Below are 16,457 nucleotides of genomic sequence, written 5' to 3'. Positions count from 1 at the left end.
GGCTAAATTAGCGGCAAATAATTCAGGTTTTGCCATTTTAGCGCATAGAGCGTTATGGCTTAAGTCCTCGTCTGCTGATGTGTCATTAAAATCTAAGCTTTTAGTTATTCCTTTCAAGGGTAAGTCCCTATTCGGGCCTGAACTGAAAGAGATCATTTCCGACATCACTGGAGGAAAAGGCCATGCCCTTCCTCAGGATAAGACTAATAAGATGAGGACCACACATAATAATTTTCGTTCCTTTCGAAACTTCAAAGGTGGTCCCCCTACCTTCTCCCCTACCGCAAAGCAGGAGGGGAATTTTGCTCAATCCAAGTCAGTCTGGATACCTAACCAGACTTGGAATAAAGGTAAACAGACCAAGAAGCCCGCTGCTGCTCCCAAGACAGCATGATGGGGCAGCCCCCGATCCGGGATCGGATCTTGTAGGGGGCAGACTTTCTCTCTTTGCTCAGGCTTGGGCAAGAGATGTTCAGGACTCCTGGGCTTTAGAAATCGTGACCCAGGGGTATCTTCTAGACTTCAAAGATTCTCCTCCAAGGGGGAGATTACATCTTTTGCGGTTGTCTGTAAACCAGACAAAAAGAGGCGTTCTTACGCTGTGTAGAAGACCTATATACTATGGGGGTAATCTGCCCAGTTCCAAAAGCAGAACAGGGGCAGGGGTTTTACTCCAATCTGTTCGTAGCTCACAAAAAGAGGGAACCTTCAGACTGATTTTAGATCTCAAGATCCTAAACAAATTTCTCAGAGTCCCATCCTTCAAGATGGAGACCATTCAGACTATTTTACCAATGATCCAGGAGGGTCAATATATGACCACCGTGGATTTGAAGGATGCGTATCTTCACATTCCTATCCACAAAGATCATCCCCAGTTCCTCAGGTTCGCCTTCCTGGACCAGCATTACCAGTTTGTGTTTCTTCCCTTCGGGTTGGCCACAGCTCCCAGAATTTTCACAAAAGTGCTAGGGTCCCTTTTGGCGGTTCTAAGGCCACGGGGCATAGCAGTGGCGCCTTATCTGGACGATATCTGAATTCAGGCGTCAACTTACCAACTAGCCAAATCTCACACGGACATCGTGTTGGCTTTTCTAAGATCTCACGGGTGGAAGGTGAACATAAAAAAAAAAAAAGTTCACTTGTTCCTCTGAGTTCCATTCTTAGGAACTCTGATAGACTCGGTAGACATGAAAATTTTTCTGACGGAGGTCAGAAAATCAAAAATCTTAACCACGCGGCCGTCAGTGGCTCAGTGTATGGAGGTAATTGGACTAATGGTAGTGGCAATGGACATAGTTCTGTTTGCGTGCTTGCATCTCAGACCACTGCAACTATGCATGCTCAGACAGTGGAATGGGGATTATGCAGATTTCTCTTCTCAGATTAATCTGGATCAAGAGACCAGAGACTCTCTTCTTTGGTGGTTGTGACAGGATCATCTGTCCCAGGGAATGTGTTTCCGCAGGCCAGAATGGGTCATAGTGACGACGGACGCCAGCCTATTGGGCTGGGGTGCAGTCTGGAATTCCCTGAAAGCACAGGGTGTGTGGACTCAGGAGGAAGCTCTCCTTCCAATAAATATTCTAGAACTGAGAGCGATATTCAACGCGCATCAGGCATGAACTCAGCTGGCTTCGGCCAGATTCATAAGATTCCAGTCAGACAATATCACGACTGTAGCATATATCAATCATCAGGGGGGAACAAAGAGTTCTCTAGCGATGATAGAGGTTTCCAAAATAATTCAATGGGCAGAGACTCACTCTTGCCATCTATCAGCAATCTATATCCCAGGAGTGGAGAACTGGGAAGCGGATTTTCTAAGTCGTCAGACTTTTCATCCGGGGGAGTGGGAGCTCCATCCGGAGGTGTTTGCACAATTGATTCATCAATGGGGCACACCAGAATTGGATCTGATGGCATCTCGTCAGAATGCCAAACTTCCTTGTTACGGGTCCAGATCAAGGGATCCCCAAGCAGTACTGATAGATGCTCTAGCAGTACCTTGGTCGTTCAACCTGGCTTATGTGTTTCCACCATTTCCTCTCCTTCCTCGTCTGATTGCCAGAATCAAACAGGAGAGGGCTTCGGTGATTTTGATAGCACCTGCGTGGCCACGCAGGACTTGGTATGCAGACCTGGTGGAAATGTCATCTCTACCACCGTGGACACTGCCGCTGAGACAGGACCTTCTCATTCAAGGTCCGTTCCAGCATCCAAATCTAATTTCTCTGCGGCTGACTGCCTGGAAATTGAACGCTTGATTTTTATCTAAGCGAGGATTCTCTGAGTCGGTCATAGATACCTTGATTCAGGCTCGAAAGCCTGTCACTAGGAAAATTTACCATAAGATATGGCATAAATATCTTTATTGGTGCAAATCCAAAGGCTACTCATGGAGTAAGATTAGGGTTCCTAGGATTGTGTCCTTTCTCCAAGAAGGATTGGAGAAGGGGCTATCAGCTAGTTCCTTAAAGGGACAGATATCTGCTTTGTCAATTTTACTGCTCAAGCGTCTGGCAGATGTTCCAGATGTTCAGTCGTTTTGTCAGGCTTTGGTTAGAATTAAGCCTGTGTTTAAACCTGTTGCTCCGCCATGGAGTTTGAATTTAGTTCTTAAAGTTCTTCAAGGGGTTCCGTTTGAACCTATGCATTCCATAGATATTAAACTTCTATCTTGGAAAGTTCTGTTTTTAGTTGCTATCTCTTCGGCTCGAAGAGTTTCTGAACTATCTGCATTGCAATGCGACTCGCCTTATCTTGTTTTCCATTCTGATAAGGTGGTTTTGCGTATCAAACCTGGATTCCTTCCTAAGGTTGTTACTAATAAGAATATTAATCAGGAAATTTGTTGTTCCTTCCCTGTGTCCTAATCCTTCCTCTAAGAAGGAGTGTCTGTTGCACAACTTGAACGTGGTTCGTGCTTTGAAGTTTTACTTGCAAGCGACCAAAGATTTCCGTCAAACATCTTCTCTGTTTGTTGTCTATTCTGGAAAACGTAGAGGTCAAAAAGCTACTTCTTTCTTTTTGGCTGAAAAGCATCATCCGTTTGGCATACGAGACTGCTGGACAGCAGCCTCTTGAAAGAATTACAGCTCACTCTACTAGAGCAGTGGCTTCCACATGGACTTTTAAAAATGATGCTTCTGTTGAACAAATTTGTAAGGCTGCAACTTGGTCTTCACTTCATACCTTTTCCAAATTTGATACTTTTGCTTCTTCGGAGGCTATTTTTGGGAGAAAAGTTCTTCAAGCAGTGGTGCCTTCTGTTTAGGTATCTGTCTTGTCCCTCCCGTTCATCCGTTTCCTGTAGCTTTAGTATTGTATCCCACAAGTAAAGGATGAATCCGTGGACTCGTCGTATCTTATAGAAGAAATGTAAATTTATGCTTACCTGATAAATTGATTTCTTCTATGATACGACGAGTCCACGGCCCGCCCTGTCAATCTAAGACAGATTATATTTTTTTGTTTAAAAACTTCAGTCACCTCTGCACCTTTTAGTTTCTCCTTTTTCTTCCTGTACCTTTGGTTGAATGACTGGGGGGTGGAGTCAAGGGAGGAGCTGTATAGACAGCTCTTCTGTGGTGCTGTTTGCCACTTCCTCTTAGCAGGAGGATAATATCCCACAAGTAAGGATGAATCTGTGGACTCGTCGTATCATAGAAGAAATCAATTTATCAGGTAAGCATAAGTTTACTTTTTTTGGTTCAGACCCTGGACAGCACTTTATTGGTCGATTAAATTAATCCACCAATCAGCAAGAACACAGGTTGTTAACCAAAAATGGGCTGGCATTTACTTTTTGCTTTTCAAATAAACATACCAAGAGAATGAAGAAAATTTGATAATAGGAGTAAATTAGAAAGTTGCTTAAAATCGCATGCTCTATCTGAATCACGAAAGAAAAAATTTGGGTTCAGTGTCCCTTTAATGTTCTCATTGACTCCATTATGAACCTTCCAGCACTGAATAAATAAGTCACCATGAGCCTGCTTTCTAAGGAACTAAAAAACGTTTTGCACTGCAAAACAATTGATTCAAAAATTCTGTTGATGGGGAGATGAAGGGATTATGTAGGTTTCTATAAAAGTTCTTTATATTTAAGATATGAATAGATATAATCCACATTTTGTTCTGGGACAAAGGCCTCTACCTCTGATTTCCCCCCCCCCCCTCTTCTTCAAGACTGATACCTTTAGTTGTTCTGACTGGAGACATTTTGCAAATTTTGGACTGAACGCATATCAATAGGAATTAAAGGGACACTGAACCCAAATTTTTTTCTTTCATGATTCAGATAGAGCATGACATTTTAAGCAACTTTTTAATTTACTCATATTATCAATTATTTTTCGTTCTCTTGCTATCTTTATTTTAAAAGCAGGAATGTAAATCTTAGCAGCCAGCCCATTTTAGGTTCAGCACCATGGATAGCCCTTACTTATTGGATGCTTACATCTACCCACCAATAAGCAAGTATAACCCAGGTTCTCAACCAAAAATGGGCCGGCTCCTATGCATCACATTCCTGGTTTTAAACAAAGATAGCAAGAGAACAAAGAAAAATTTATAATAGGAGTAAATTAGAAAGTTGCTTAAAATTGCATGCTCTATATGAATCGTGAAAGAAACAATTTGGGTTTAGTGTCCCTTTAAGTTTCTTTCCTAAGATATGGTGAGTCCACGGCTTGAGTGATTACTGTTGAGAATATCACTCCTGGCCAGCAGGAGGAGGCAAAGAGCACCACAGTTAAACTGCTAAGTATCACTCCCTTACCCACAACCCCCAGTCATTCTCTTTGCCTTCGGTGCATGGAGGAGGTGTTTAGGTATACAAGAACAATTCCAGCAAGAGAGCTGGACAGGATACTAACCGCTCCATTCTAGATATTATGCTGTACAAATAACGGCAGAGATATACCTCTAATCTGTGGAGCAACTAATATTTTAATCGTGACCCACGGGCACACTAACAAGTAATTTGTATATATAAGTGCAAACTACACGTAACTTACAAGTTATCAATACCTAGCCATACTACTACTGTTGCAGTTCTCTACCACAGAGTACATATGGGTACAATTTATTTAAGTATCCACATAACACTCAGTGAGGTATACAATTTATGAGTACACACTTGGAGTGATTAGTGTCCCCTAACAGGTTGGCCTTATTTTCGTGATTCAGATAGTGCATGCAATTTTAAGCAACTTTCTAATTTACTCCTTTTATTTATTTTTTTATTTGAAAAGCAAGAATCTAAGTATAGATGCCGGCCCATTTTTGGTGAACAACCTGGGTTGTTCTTGCCGATTGATGGATTAATTCACCCACCAATAAACAAATACTGTCCATGGTTCTGAACCAAAAATTGTCTGGCTCCTTAGCTTAGATGCCTTCTTTTTTAAATAAATATAGCAAGAGAACGAAGAAAATTTGATAATAGGAGTAAATTAGAAAGTTGCTTAAAATTGCATGCTCTATATGAATCACACAATATATTTTTTTGGGTTCAGTGTCCCTTTAAGGTTTACCACAAATCCTCTTTAGGTTGGAGTTACTATCCATGATATCAATTCAGGATAAGAATTTGTAACTATCCACCATTTTCACTACATTAGTTTGAAAACCACTTTTACTTGTTACAACTTTTTTATTGTGTGTAACCCTTTTTAAATCTAATAAAGTTGATATATTTTAAAACCTATATACACTAAGCCCATACATATGAGGGAAGAGTGCTTTTCTGGTTAGTATCCTGTCCAGCTCTCTTGCTGGAATTGTTCTTGTATATATGTTTCTCTCTGATACTCAGCACCTATACACAATTACATAGTATATGCTTTTTTTGGGGGGAAATATATAATCCTGTTGTATGGGTTACACTGGGGCATGAAGCACACACTGTAGGATGTGTGAGACTAACATTTAAACCCTTTTAAAAATAAAGCGTAAAATGTTTTTATTAGGCTTTATTTTCTGACACATATTTACTTGATAAAACAATTCAAGTTTTAACTGAAAGTAAGGCTGAATTTTCTATTTCAGCAGCTTATTCATTTCCCCTTTGCTTTAAAATAAAACAATGCACCATTTTAAACTGTTAGGTTTGAAAAAACGGTTATTTCTGGTACTCAGTGTACCAGGAAACTATTTTTAGTGCCTCTCTGTGTCGCAGCAGTAATTTGAGCTTGGCAGTTGCGGTCACATGACCGGCTTTACTTCATAACGTTACTGAGGGAAAACTTGTTTTTCTCCATTTCTGGCTTATCCGGTCTTAATTAGTAGCGGTAAGGCACCTCAGAAATTGAGGTGTGGGGTGGCCTGAGGGGTATTTTAGAAGTTTATTTGATGTTTATTAAATGTGTTGTGTTTTTTTTTTTAACTTTTCTCACATAAATCTAAAGTGATTTTTTTCCTTGGCTTATTTTAATTGAATATTAAAATATTTGAAATGTTGTGAAACAGTAAATATACTTGTACAAATACATGTCTGATATGGAGCAAGAACCTGCTCTCATGAATTCATGCTTATGTTTAGATCCACAAATTGTAGTTCCTATGCAATTTTGTTTTTCATGTGTCAAGAAAACCTTACAAAATAAAGGTAAAATGTTTGAGCCTAATGTCTCTCAGGATGATGCTGTTAAAATAATACCTCAGCTTTCTCCTGCTATGTCACAAGCCTCAATGGTGTCACATGCAGTGTCCTGCGGTTCCTCTAACTCCTAGTGGAGTTTATTTAAAAGCAGAAATTGCTGCCCAGGTATCTTCAGCGGTGTCTGCGACATTAGCTGCCATTCCCAGATTACAGGGAAAACGCAAGGGGAAATTCAGAATGTAAGGAGGTATCTGTCCTCAGTTCTGCTTCCCAAGTTGCATTTTCTCATAAGTCTGATGAGGAAGATACATCAGGACTTTCTGAGGGTGAAATCTCAGATTCAGACAGTATAATTCCTTCTTCTGATACTGAGGTAGTATCCTTCATATTTAAAGGATTACTTTCTGTTATAATTTTTAAGCTAAACAACTAACATTTTAAAGTTAATAAACATTAATTAAAACCTACTGACCTATATTTTCTCCAAAACGAAGTTTCATAACGTTCTAAAAGTTATATCTTTTATTCGCCGATGATGTCACATTATCCTGCCCACTGTTTTCAGCACTGCATGTTCAAAATACTTAAACCAATAACTTTGTGTTTAAAGCGCCATTTTGAAACCTAGGTATTGTAAACGGATTGGTACAGAGCAAAGGATACCCACGAAGTGGGTTTGGAAAACAATTAAATTTGCAGACAAGATTTCTGATATACGGTACAGATATGTTAATGAAATGCTATTGATAAAAAGCGTATTTGGGGTAGTTAGTTAGTAACAGGCATAGAAAATATTTACTTACAGTGGCCCTTTAAGCTTGAACACCTTTATGTATTGTTAAGGAGGTTTTAGCTACTTTAGATGACTCAGATACCCCTGTCATTGTCACTCCTAAGAAACCCAGTAAACTTAATAGTTTCTTTGATGAACCTTCCACTTTGGAGGTTTTTCCTGTGCCGGACCGTGCTAGGGAGATTATCTCACAGGAATGGGAGAAACCAGGGGTGTCTTTTTTACCATCTCCCATTTTTAAGAAAATGTTTCCTGTCGAGGACTCCATTAGAGACCCTTGGTATACTGTACCCAAAGTTGAAGGGGCCATTTCCACTCTAGCTAAGAGAACCACTATTCCTATTGAGGATAGCTGCTCTTTTAAGAATCTGATGGACACGAAGCTGGAGGTTTATTTGAAAAAGATTTATGTTCATCAAGGTCTCCAATAGCAACCTGCGGTGTGTATTGCCACCGTGACTAGTGCGGCATCTTATTGGTTCAACGCCTTGTCTGATTCTCTTCAAGTAGAGACGTCCTTGGATGAAATTCAAGATAGGAATAAAGCTCTTAAGTTGGCCAATTCCTTTATTGCAGATGCCATTTTACAGGTTGTTAGACTAGGAGCTAAAACTTCTAGTTTTGCTGTCCTAGCCCGCAGGGCGTTATGGTTGAAATCCTGGTTTGTGGACGTTTCCTCTAAAATCAAGCTTCTGGCGATTAATTACAAGGACAAAACCTTGTTTGGATCCGGTTTGGCAGAAATTATCTCTAATACGGGTGGAAAAGGGTCTTTTCTACCTCAAGATAAAAAGAATAGGCCTAAAGGACGTCAGAGTAATTTTCGTTCTTTTCGTAACTTCCCTTTTCCAAAGCAGGAACAATCCAAGTCTTCTTGAAAACCCAATCGGTCTTGGAACAAGGGGAAACAATCAGAAGAAACCCGCAGCTGATTCCAAATCAGCATGAAGGGTTTCTCCCTGATATGGGATTGGATTAGGTGGGGAGCAGACTTTCTCAATTCTCTCAAGCCTGGATACGAGATGTCCCAGATCCCTCGACTGTGGACATAGTATCCCAGGATTACATATTGAAATTCAAGACTTTTCCTCCCAAAGGCAGATTCCTTCTTTCAAGATTATCTGCAGACCAGGTAAAGATATAGGCGTTCTTGAAATGTATACAACATCTTTCCTCCCTGGGAGTGATAGTTCCAGTGCAGAAACAGGGTCTTGGGTTCTACTCCAACCTATGTGTGGTTCCCCAAAAAGAGGGAACTTTCCGTCCCATTCTAGACTTGAAGTGTCTAAACAAGTTTCTCAAAGTTCCATCCTTCAAGATGGAGACTATACGCTCCATTCTTCCTTTAGTACAATAGGGTCAGTTCATGACAACCATAGACCTAAAGGATGCGTATCTTCATGGCCCTATTCACAGGGACCATCACCGATTCCTGAGATTTGCCCTTCTGGACAAACATTTCCAGTTCGTGGTCCTTCCATTTGATCTAGCCACGGCTCCCAGAATTTTTTTCAAGGGTTCTGGGGGCTCTTTTGGCAGTGATCCGTTCTCATGGAATTGCTGTGGCACCCTACCTGGACGACATATTGGTTCAGGCACCATCTTTTCAACTAGCAAAATATCAGAGGTATTGCTGTCTTTTCTTCGTTCCCACGGTTGGAATGTGAATTTGGAAAAAAACTCCCTTTCCCCTGCTACAAGAGTAGTGTTCTTAGGGACCATAATAGATTCTCTATTGATGAAGATTTTTCTGACAGAGGTCAGGAAAACCAAAATCATTTCCTCTTGCCTCTCTCTTCAGGACTCTGCTCATCCTTCAGTGGCTCAATGTATGGAGGTAATCGGTCTGATGGTGGCTTCCATGGACATCATTCCTTTTGCTCGATTCCATTTGAGAGCTCTCCAGTTATGCATGCTCAGACAATGGAATGGCAACCATGCAGATCTATCTCAGAGAATAGTTAGATCAGATGTCAAGGGATTCTCTCCTGTGGTTGATTTCTCAGGGCACATGCTTTCAGAGACCTTCCTGGGTGATCGTGACCACGGACGCCAGCCTACTGGGCTAGGGAACAGTCTGGAACTCGTTAAAAGCTCAGGGCCTTTGGACTCTGGAGGAGTCTGCTCTTTCCATCAACATCTTGGAGTTAAGGGCGATTTACAATGCTCTACGGGCTTGGCCTCAGTTGTCCTCAGCCCAGTTTATCAGGTTCCAGTCAGACAACATAACCTCTGTGGCTTACATCAATCACCAGAGAGGAACTCGGAGATCCTTAGCCATGAAGGAGGTTACTCGGATTATTCAGTGGGCTGAGACCCACAATTGCTGTCTGCCATCCACATTCCAGGAATAGACAACTGGGAAGCGGATTTTCTGAGCAGACAGACTTTTTATCCCGGGGAGTGGAAACTCCATCCGGAGGTGTTTTCCAGCTTAGTCCTCAAATGAGGGGTGCCGGAGTTAGATTCAATGGCGTCCTGTCAGAACACCAGGCTTCCAAGGTACGGTTCAAGGTCAAGAGATCTGCAGGCTATTCTGATAGATGCTCTGGCGGTTCCTTGGGTTTTCAGGTTGGCATACCTGTTTCCTCCGTTTGCTCTCCTTCCACAAGTCATAGTTTCGTATCAAACAGGAGGGGGCATCGGTGATTCTAATAGCCCCTAAGTGGCCTCGCAGGATCTGGTTTGCAGACCTAGTGGAAATGTAATCTCTCCCACCTTGGAGACTACCTCTGAGGAAAGACCTCCTGATTCAGGGTCCCTTCCTTCATCCAAATCTCGTTTCTCTGAAGCTGACTGCTTGGAGATTGAACGCTTAATTCTGTCTAAGCGTGGTTTTTCTGAGTCGGTCATTGAGACCATGATTCAGGCTCGCAAGCCTGTTACTAGAAAGATTTACCATAATATATGGTGTAAATATCTTTATTGGTGTGAATCCAAGGGCTACTCTTGGAGTAGAATTAGAATTCCTAGAATTTTATCTTTTCTTCAGCAAGGCCTGGAGAAGGGATTGTCAGCCAGTACCCTGAAGGGTCAGATTTCTGCTTTATCAGTTTTACTACATAAAGGATTGGCGGATGTGCCTGATGTGCAATCTTTTTGTCAGGCCTTGGTCAAAATCGGGCCTGTCTTTAAGTCTGTTGCTCCTCCTTGGAGCCTTAACCTTGTTCTTAATGTTTTACAGCTGGCTCCGTTTGAGCCGTTGCATTCCATAGACATTAAGTTGTTATCTTGGAAGGTTTTGTTGCTATCTCTTCTGCTCGAAGAGTCTTGAAACGCTCAGCTCTGCAGTGCGATTCCCCTTATATTATTTTTCATGCCGATAAGGCGGTTCTTCGTACTAAGTTAGGTTGTTAGAAATATCAATCAGGAAATTGTTTTTCCCTCTCTGTGTCCTAATCCTCCTCCTTCCAAAGAACATGTGTTACACAATTTGGATGTTGTACGTGCTCTTAAATTCTACTTACAGGCGACAAAGGATTTTCGCCAGTCCTCTGCCCTCTTTGTCTGTTTCTCTAGGAAACGTAAAGGTCAGAAAGCTACTGTTAATACTCTTTCTTTTTGATTACGAAGTATAATTCGTTTGGCTTATGAGACTGCTGGACAGCAGCCTCCTGAGAGAATTACGGCTCATTTCACAAGAGCGGTTTCCTCTTCTTGTGCTTTCAAAAATTAAGCTTCTGTGGAACAAATTTGCAATGCTGCAACTTGGTCTTCTCTACATACGTTTTTTAAAATTTTACAAATTTGATACTTTTGCTTCGGTTGATGCTTCTTTTGGGAGAAAGGTTCTTCAAGCGGTTGTGCCTTCTGTTTAGGACTGCCTGACTTGTCCCTCCCTATTTATCTATGTCCTCTAGCTTGGGTATTGGTTCCCAACAGTAATTACACAAGCCGTGGACTCACCATATCTTAGGAAAGAAAAACAAAATTTATGTTTACCTGATAAATTTCTTTCTTTCCGAATATGGTGAGTCCACGGCCCCACCCTTTATTTTAAGACAGTTGTTCTTTTGACTATAAGCTCAGGCACCTCTATACCTTGTGTTACTCCTTTTTCTCCATTTCCCTTCAGTTGAATAACTGGGGGTTGTGTGTAAAGGAGTGATACTTAGCAGTTTAACTGTGGTGCTCTTTGCCTCCGCCTGCTGGCCGGGAGTGATATTCCCAACAATAATTACTCAAGCCGTGGACTCGCCATATCCTGAAATAAATTTATCAGGTAAGCATAAATTTTTTTTTTTTTTTTTTATAAAAAAATAAGTTAATGCTTTTAGTATTTAGAGGCAAGAATATATGTTTTTACCTCTGTAACATCACAATTCTGACCAGAAAACAATATTTTCAGTGAAATTAATGGATACTTTTATTGAAAAATAAAATTAAAATAAAATTGTTCCCTGCTGAAAGCTGGAAAAGCAGCAAGGAAGTCTGTATGACACAGGTCTAAAGGTAATGAGGACTGCAATGGGAGACTGCTTATTTTACCAAGCCTGGAAAAAATATATTGTCCACTGTCCACTAACCAGCACTGTCCACTATAGGAAAGGTTAACTTTCTTGTAGCCTTAAAGTTAATAATTTAGATAGAGCATGCAATTTTAATCATCTTTCTAATTTACTCCGATTATCAATTTGCCACCAATCAGCAAGCGCTACTCAGGTGCTGAACTTGGGTCGTCTCCTAAGCTTACATCCCTGCTTTTCAAATAAAGATACCAAGAGTACGAAGAAGAATAAATAGGAGCAAATTAGTAAGTTGCTTAAAATTGCGTGCTCTATCTGAATCATGAAAGAAAAAATGTAGATTTCATATATCTTTAACTTAAGAATTCTTTCAGAAAACAGACACAATTATTTTTTTATTGCACTCTGTGAAGCTTGGAGATGCACCTCACTAACCCGAAGGTATTGCCAGAGCCTGATACCAGCCTTCAAGAGAAATTAAACTGGACACAATTGAATAAAAACAGTGTGTCACAAATACAAATATATGGGGTCATTAACATGATAATTAGCCTTGTAAAGAAATGTACTTTATAAGTAATGATGCCTTGGAACAATAAAACATGGAAAATACATGGTGTTAGATACCAAAACATTCTGGGTGGCCTAAAGTTTTTTTTGGACGACCTTGCAGGTAAATTAAGTGTGCCTGTGCAAATGTTATGCTAGTGGAATACATTTAGGACTTTAGCTTAGAACCACAAGGTTCATAAAAGCTGGGGGTGGTTTAGGAACCTGAGCTGGTTGTTCCGTCTATATAGTGGGGAAAATGACACAAATTGTCAATTGCTGGAGAGCATTTTTTTCTGAAAGTGCGTGAGTGACCCCGGATTCTCCTTGAGTGGGAAAACTTATACATTTCCTGGATTGTGATTAGAGTGTTGCTTTCTATTTTTTTTTATCCATGTTGCTTTTAAAACTATAATTGCACTGTGTACCTCTTGTATATTTTTTTGTACTCTTGTTAATGTTTAATGCACTGTGACCATTTTTGTCATAAAACATATTTTGCATTATAGTTTTGGCTTTTGTCTTAACATTTGAATTCACTTTACTGGAGAGAATGGTAATAACAGAACTATGTTTTTTAGACTTATTCTTGCCAAATTGTGTTATGGGATGTTTAATCTGTTAGTTTTGGATTTTCATTAGGATTGGCTATATATTAATAGTGGCAGCATTTAGAGTTATAGATGCAGATAGTGGCTTGTGATAAAATGAATTTTTGTACTATCTGGAGATAATAGTTTAGAAAGTGTTTTATTAACCCTTTCATCCCTGCATTTCAGTCACAGCCTCAACTGTACAGTCTGATCAGGAGAGGTGGTCATGACATCCACCATGACACTACAAAATTCACCACACCGTATATATATATATATATATATATATATATATATATATATATATATATATATATATATATATATATATATATATATATATATATATATATATATATATATATATATATATATATATATATATATATATATATATATATATATATATATATATATATATATATATATATATATAGAGAGAGAGAGAGAGCTATCATCTAGTAATAAACCATATCCATTTCCCAATTAATAACTTTATGAACTGCTTTTTGGTTGGAGAAATGCCATTTTAAACTTTTTATATATAAATACCATTAAAAGGGCATTAAAAACTTTGAGATAGTAATATAAAATGATAAATCATAAATAAATTTAAAAAATACAGTATACTTTCATTATTTATTTTGTCCCCCTTTCCTGTAATTCAATTCTGTGAGCTTTTCAGTTCCTGTTAGAAATGTGCAGAACACTGTTATTTCCACACAGCCGTTGGCTGCACACTCTAGTGACCTATTTATAACTGTCCCACAGCAGAGAAGGTAATCTAAGTTATAACATGGCAGATCCCGTTAGTTTAATTATATTGTCAACATTTAAAGGGACATAATACTCATATGCTAAATCACTTGAAACTGATGCAGTATAACTGTAAAAAGCTGACAGGAAAATATCACCTGAGCATGTCTATGTAAAAAAGGAAGAAATTTTACATCACAATTTCCTCAGCTAAGCAGAGTAAGTTCTGTGTAAAAAGTTATACTTCAGCTGTTGCTCAGCTGCAGTTAAAAAAATAATAATGAAGAAATGAACTGCAGCCAATCAGCATCAGTAGTGCTGAGGTCATGAACTCTTTTACTGTGATCTCATGAGATTTGACTTAACTCTCATGAGATTTCATAGTAAACTTCCTTAAACAGAATAGGGAAATAATATGAGTGTGCACGAAAGCTCGCTCCTTCCGCTGTCCCGGGACAGACATACTGATTTGCTGCTTAGAAGACCTTTACAATGGGATGTGGCTACTGAGGAACTTTTGAGGTAAAATAACTTTCATTTTTACATAGAGATGTTCAGATGATATTTTCTAGTCAGCTTTTTACAGCTATGCTGCATCACTTTCAAGTGTTTCAACATTTGGGTATCATGGCTCTTTAAAGAGCTAATGAAACTTTTTCCAGAGCCTGATACCAGCCTTTAAATTTTTTTGAATGCATCAATCTATCTAGCATTTATTTAGTGTTTAATGTCCCTTTAAACCAGTTTGCCAAAAATGTATCTGCTTAATTAATCTGGGTATTGTTTTTTTACTCCATGCAATTTCTCACCTTGCCATATACCTCTCCTTTCCACCAACCCTGTTGTCCTTTCTTGCTTAGAATTCTGATGACGTCCCCTTCTTTTAAAGATAACTCTGTCCTGTCCCTTGCACAGAAATCATAACGAGCTCGGGCAGAGCCAAAATATTTCATCCTTTTGTCTGTAAATGAGACACATCATTATATTTTACATTTTTCAGCTTTACATTAAGTACTGCTTTTATAATCAGATGACAATTTTAATATTTGATATGTCAATGTCCATTGTTGTTTCATATTAAATGTATAGATAATATGGCCAAACCTTCTTGTGTGGCTGAATCTTTTGCTTCTAATGCAAATAATGTCATATAGGTTAAAAGCTTTATGCAAACATTGTTCCCAGGCAGGGAACCTATCCCTTTGCATCTGTTATTATTTATTTATAAAATATTTTACCAGGAAGGATACATTGAGATTTCTCTCGTTTTCAAGTATGTCCTGGGTTCACAAAACATTGCATTGTTACAATAGGGTACAATAAGCAATATAGATATGCAAAGAGGGATGTCTTAAAGGATTTTAGGCTTGGGGAAGGTTTGAAAGTGTGCGGGAGGATGTTCCATAATTGTGGTGCTCTGTAGGAAAAGGAGGATCGAGCTGCTTTCTTTTTGTATTGTGGCAAACTAAATAATGTGCTGGTACTGGATCGGAGGTTATAGGAGGTGGGAACAGCCACCAATACTTGCAAATAAATGCATGAGAACGGGGGTTGTCAATCACCCTGGTTTGATAAAGCCTATTACAAGGTCTCCAATGAGCAAGCCTGCATCACAAGGGCTTCAAACTACATCCACAGCTTGATACATGGAGCCTATAGTTTCCCTCTGAGTCAGTGAGTATAATATTCTCTGCCGGCGTGGTATACTGCTGAGTTTCTCAGTCAGTGGTACATGTACCCTTGGTGGTACCTAGAGCTTTGTTAAGAGGGACTGTGGCTTGCCCTTTTATTATTTATTGCCCTGATTCAGTTAAGATAAATATTCAACGAATCACAAAAATCAGTGGCCTAGATTTGGAGTTTGGCGTTAGCCGTGAAAACCAGCGTTAGAGGCCCCTAACGCTGGTTTCTTACGGACTCTGGTATTTAGAGTTCAGTTACCGACACTCAAAAAACACCTAACGCTCAAATTTCTACCGACACCTCAGAACCAGTAGTAAACATATACCGACAAAAAAAAAACATCCACGAATCACAAAACAAATATTACACAAAGTACACTTACACTCATACAAACACTACACTATATTTATTTTTAATATTTAATAATTTTTCATCAAAATACAAAGGATTAAAGTTGCGAGATCTCGGGTGTTAGAAAAAAAACAACACAAATCCATTTTCCCATTGACTTACATTGACACACGGGAAAAGACCCTCATATACCTACATTTAACAAATAACATTATCACAAACATACACTCATCGATGCATACAAACAATATACACCACATGACATACCCAAAATATTTATTTATCACAAAAAGAACACGATTTAGTTACTTTTTCACACAAGCTCATGACGTCACTCACTTTACGAGGAAAACCAGTCTTAGAAAAAAAAAATTACCAATTTTTAGAGCCTGCATTGACTTCTATTGGGAAGACGTGCTCGTGCACGCGAAACCCTCATTTCCCTAACGCACGCAAATAGCGTAGACAGAAAAACTCCAAATACCAGCGCTAGAAAAGACATGATTTCATGCGTTAGACCCAGCTATGATAAATAGATCAAGAAATTACTATTTCCCTATGGTGGATTTATGGATTTTACTGTTTGAATATTCACAACACCATTAACTTGTTTCATACTTTTATATTACATCAACTACAAATCAACATAACTAGTAACA

At 39.2% G+C, this 16,457-nt stretch overlaps 1 protein-coding gene across 1 annotated transcript in view; it reads right to left on the bottom strand.

Moving 5' to 3' along the window:
• The window catches only part of VAV1 (vav guanine nucleotide exchange factor 1), a 214,518-nt gene that overhangs the window by 6,253 nt on the left and 191,808 nt on the right, over positions 1–16,457 (bottom strand). The window contains exon 26 of the mRNA XM_053707291.1: positions 14,574–14,725. Coding sequence (XP_053563266.1) covers positions 14,574–14,725 — 152 coding nt within the window. The remainder of the gene's footprint in view (positions 1–14,573; positions 14,726–16,457) is intronic.

The sequence above is a fragment of the Bombina bombina genome, chromosome 3 (assembly GCF_027579735.1).
Source record: "Bombina bombina isolate aBomBom1 chromosome 3, aBomBom1.pri, whole genome shotgun sequence".
Taxonomy (NCBI): Eukaryota; Metazoa; Chordata; class Amphibia; order Anura; family Bombinatoridae; genus Bombina; species Bombina bombina.
Note: the sequence above shows the minus strand (reverse complement) of the source record. Positions and strands in the feature narration are given on the sequence as shown.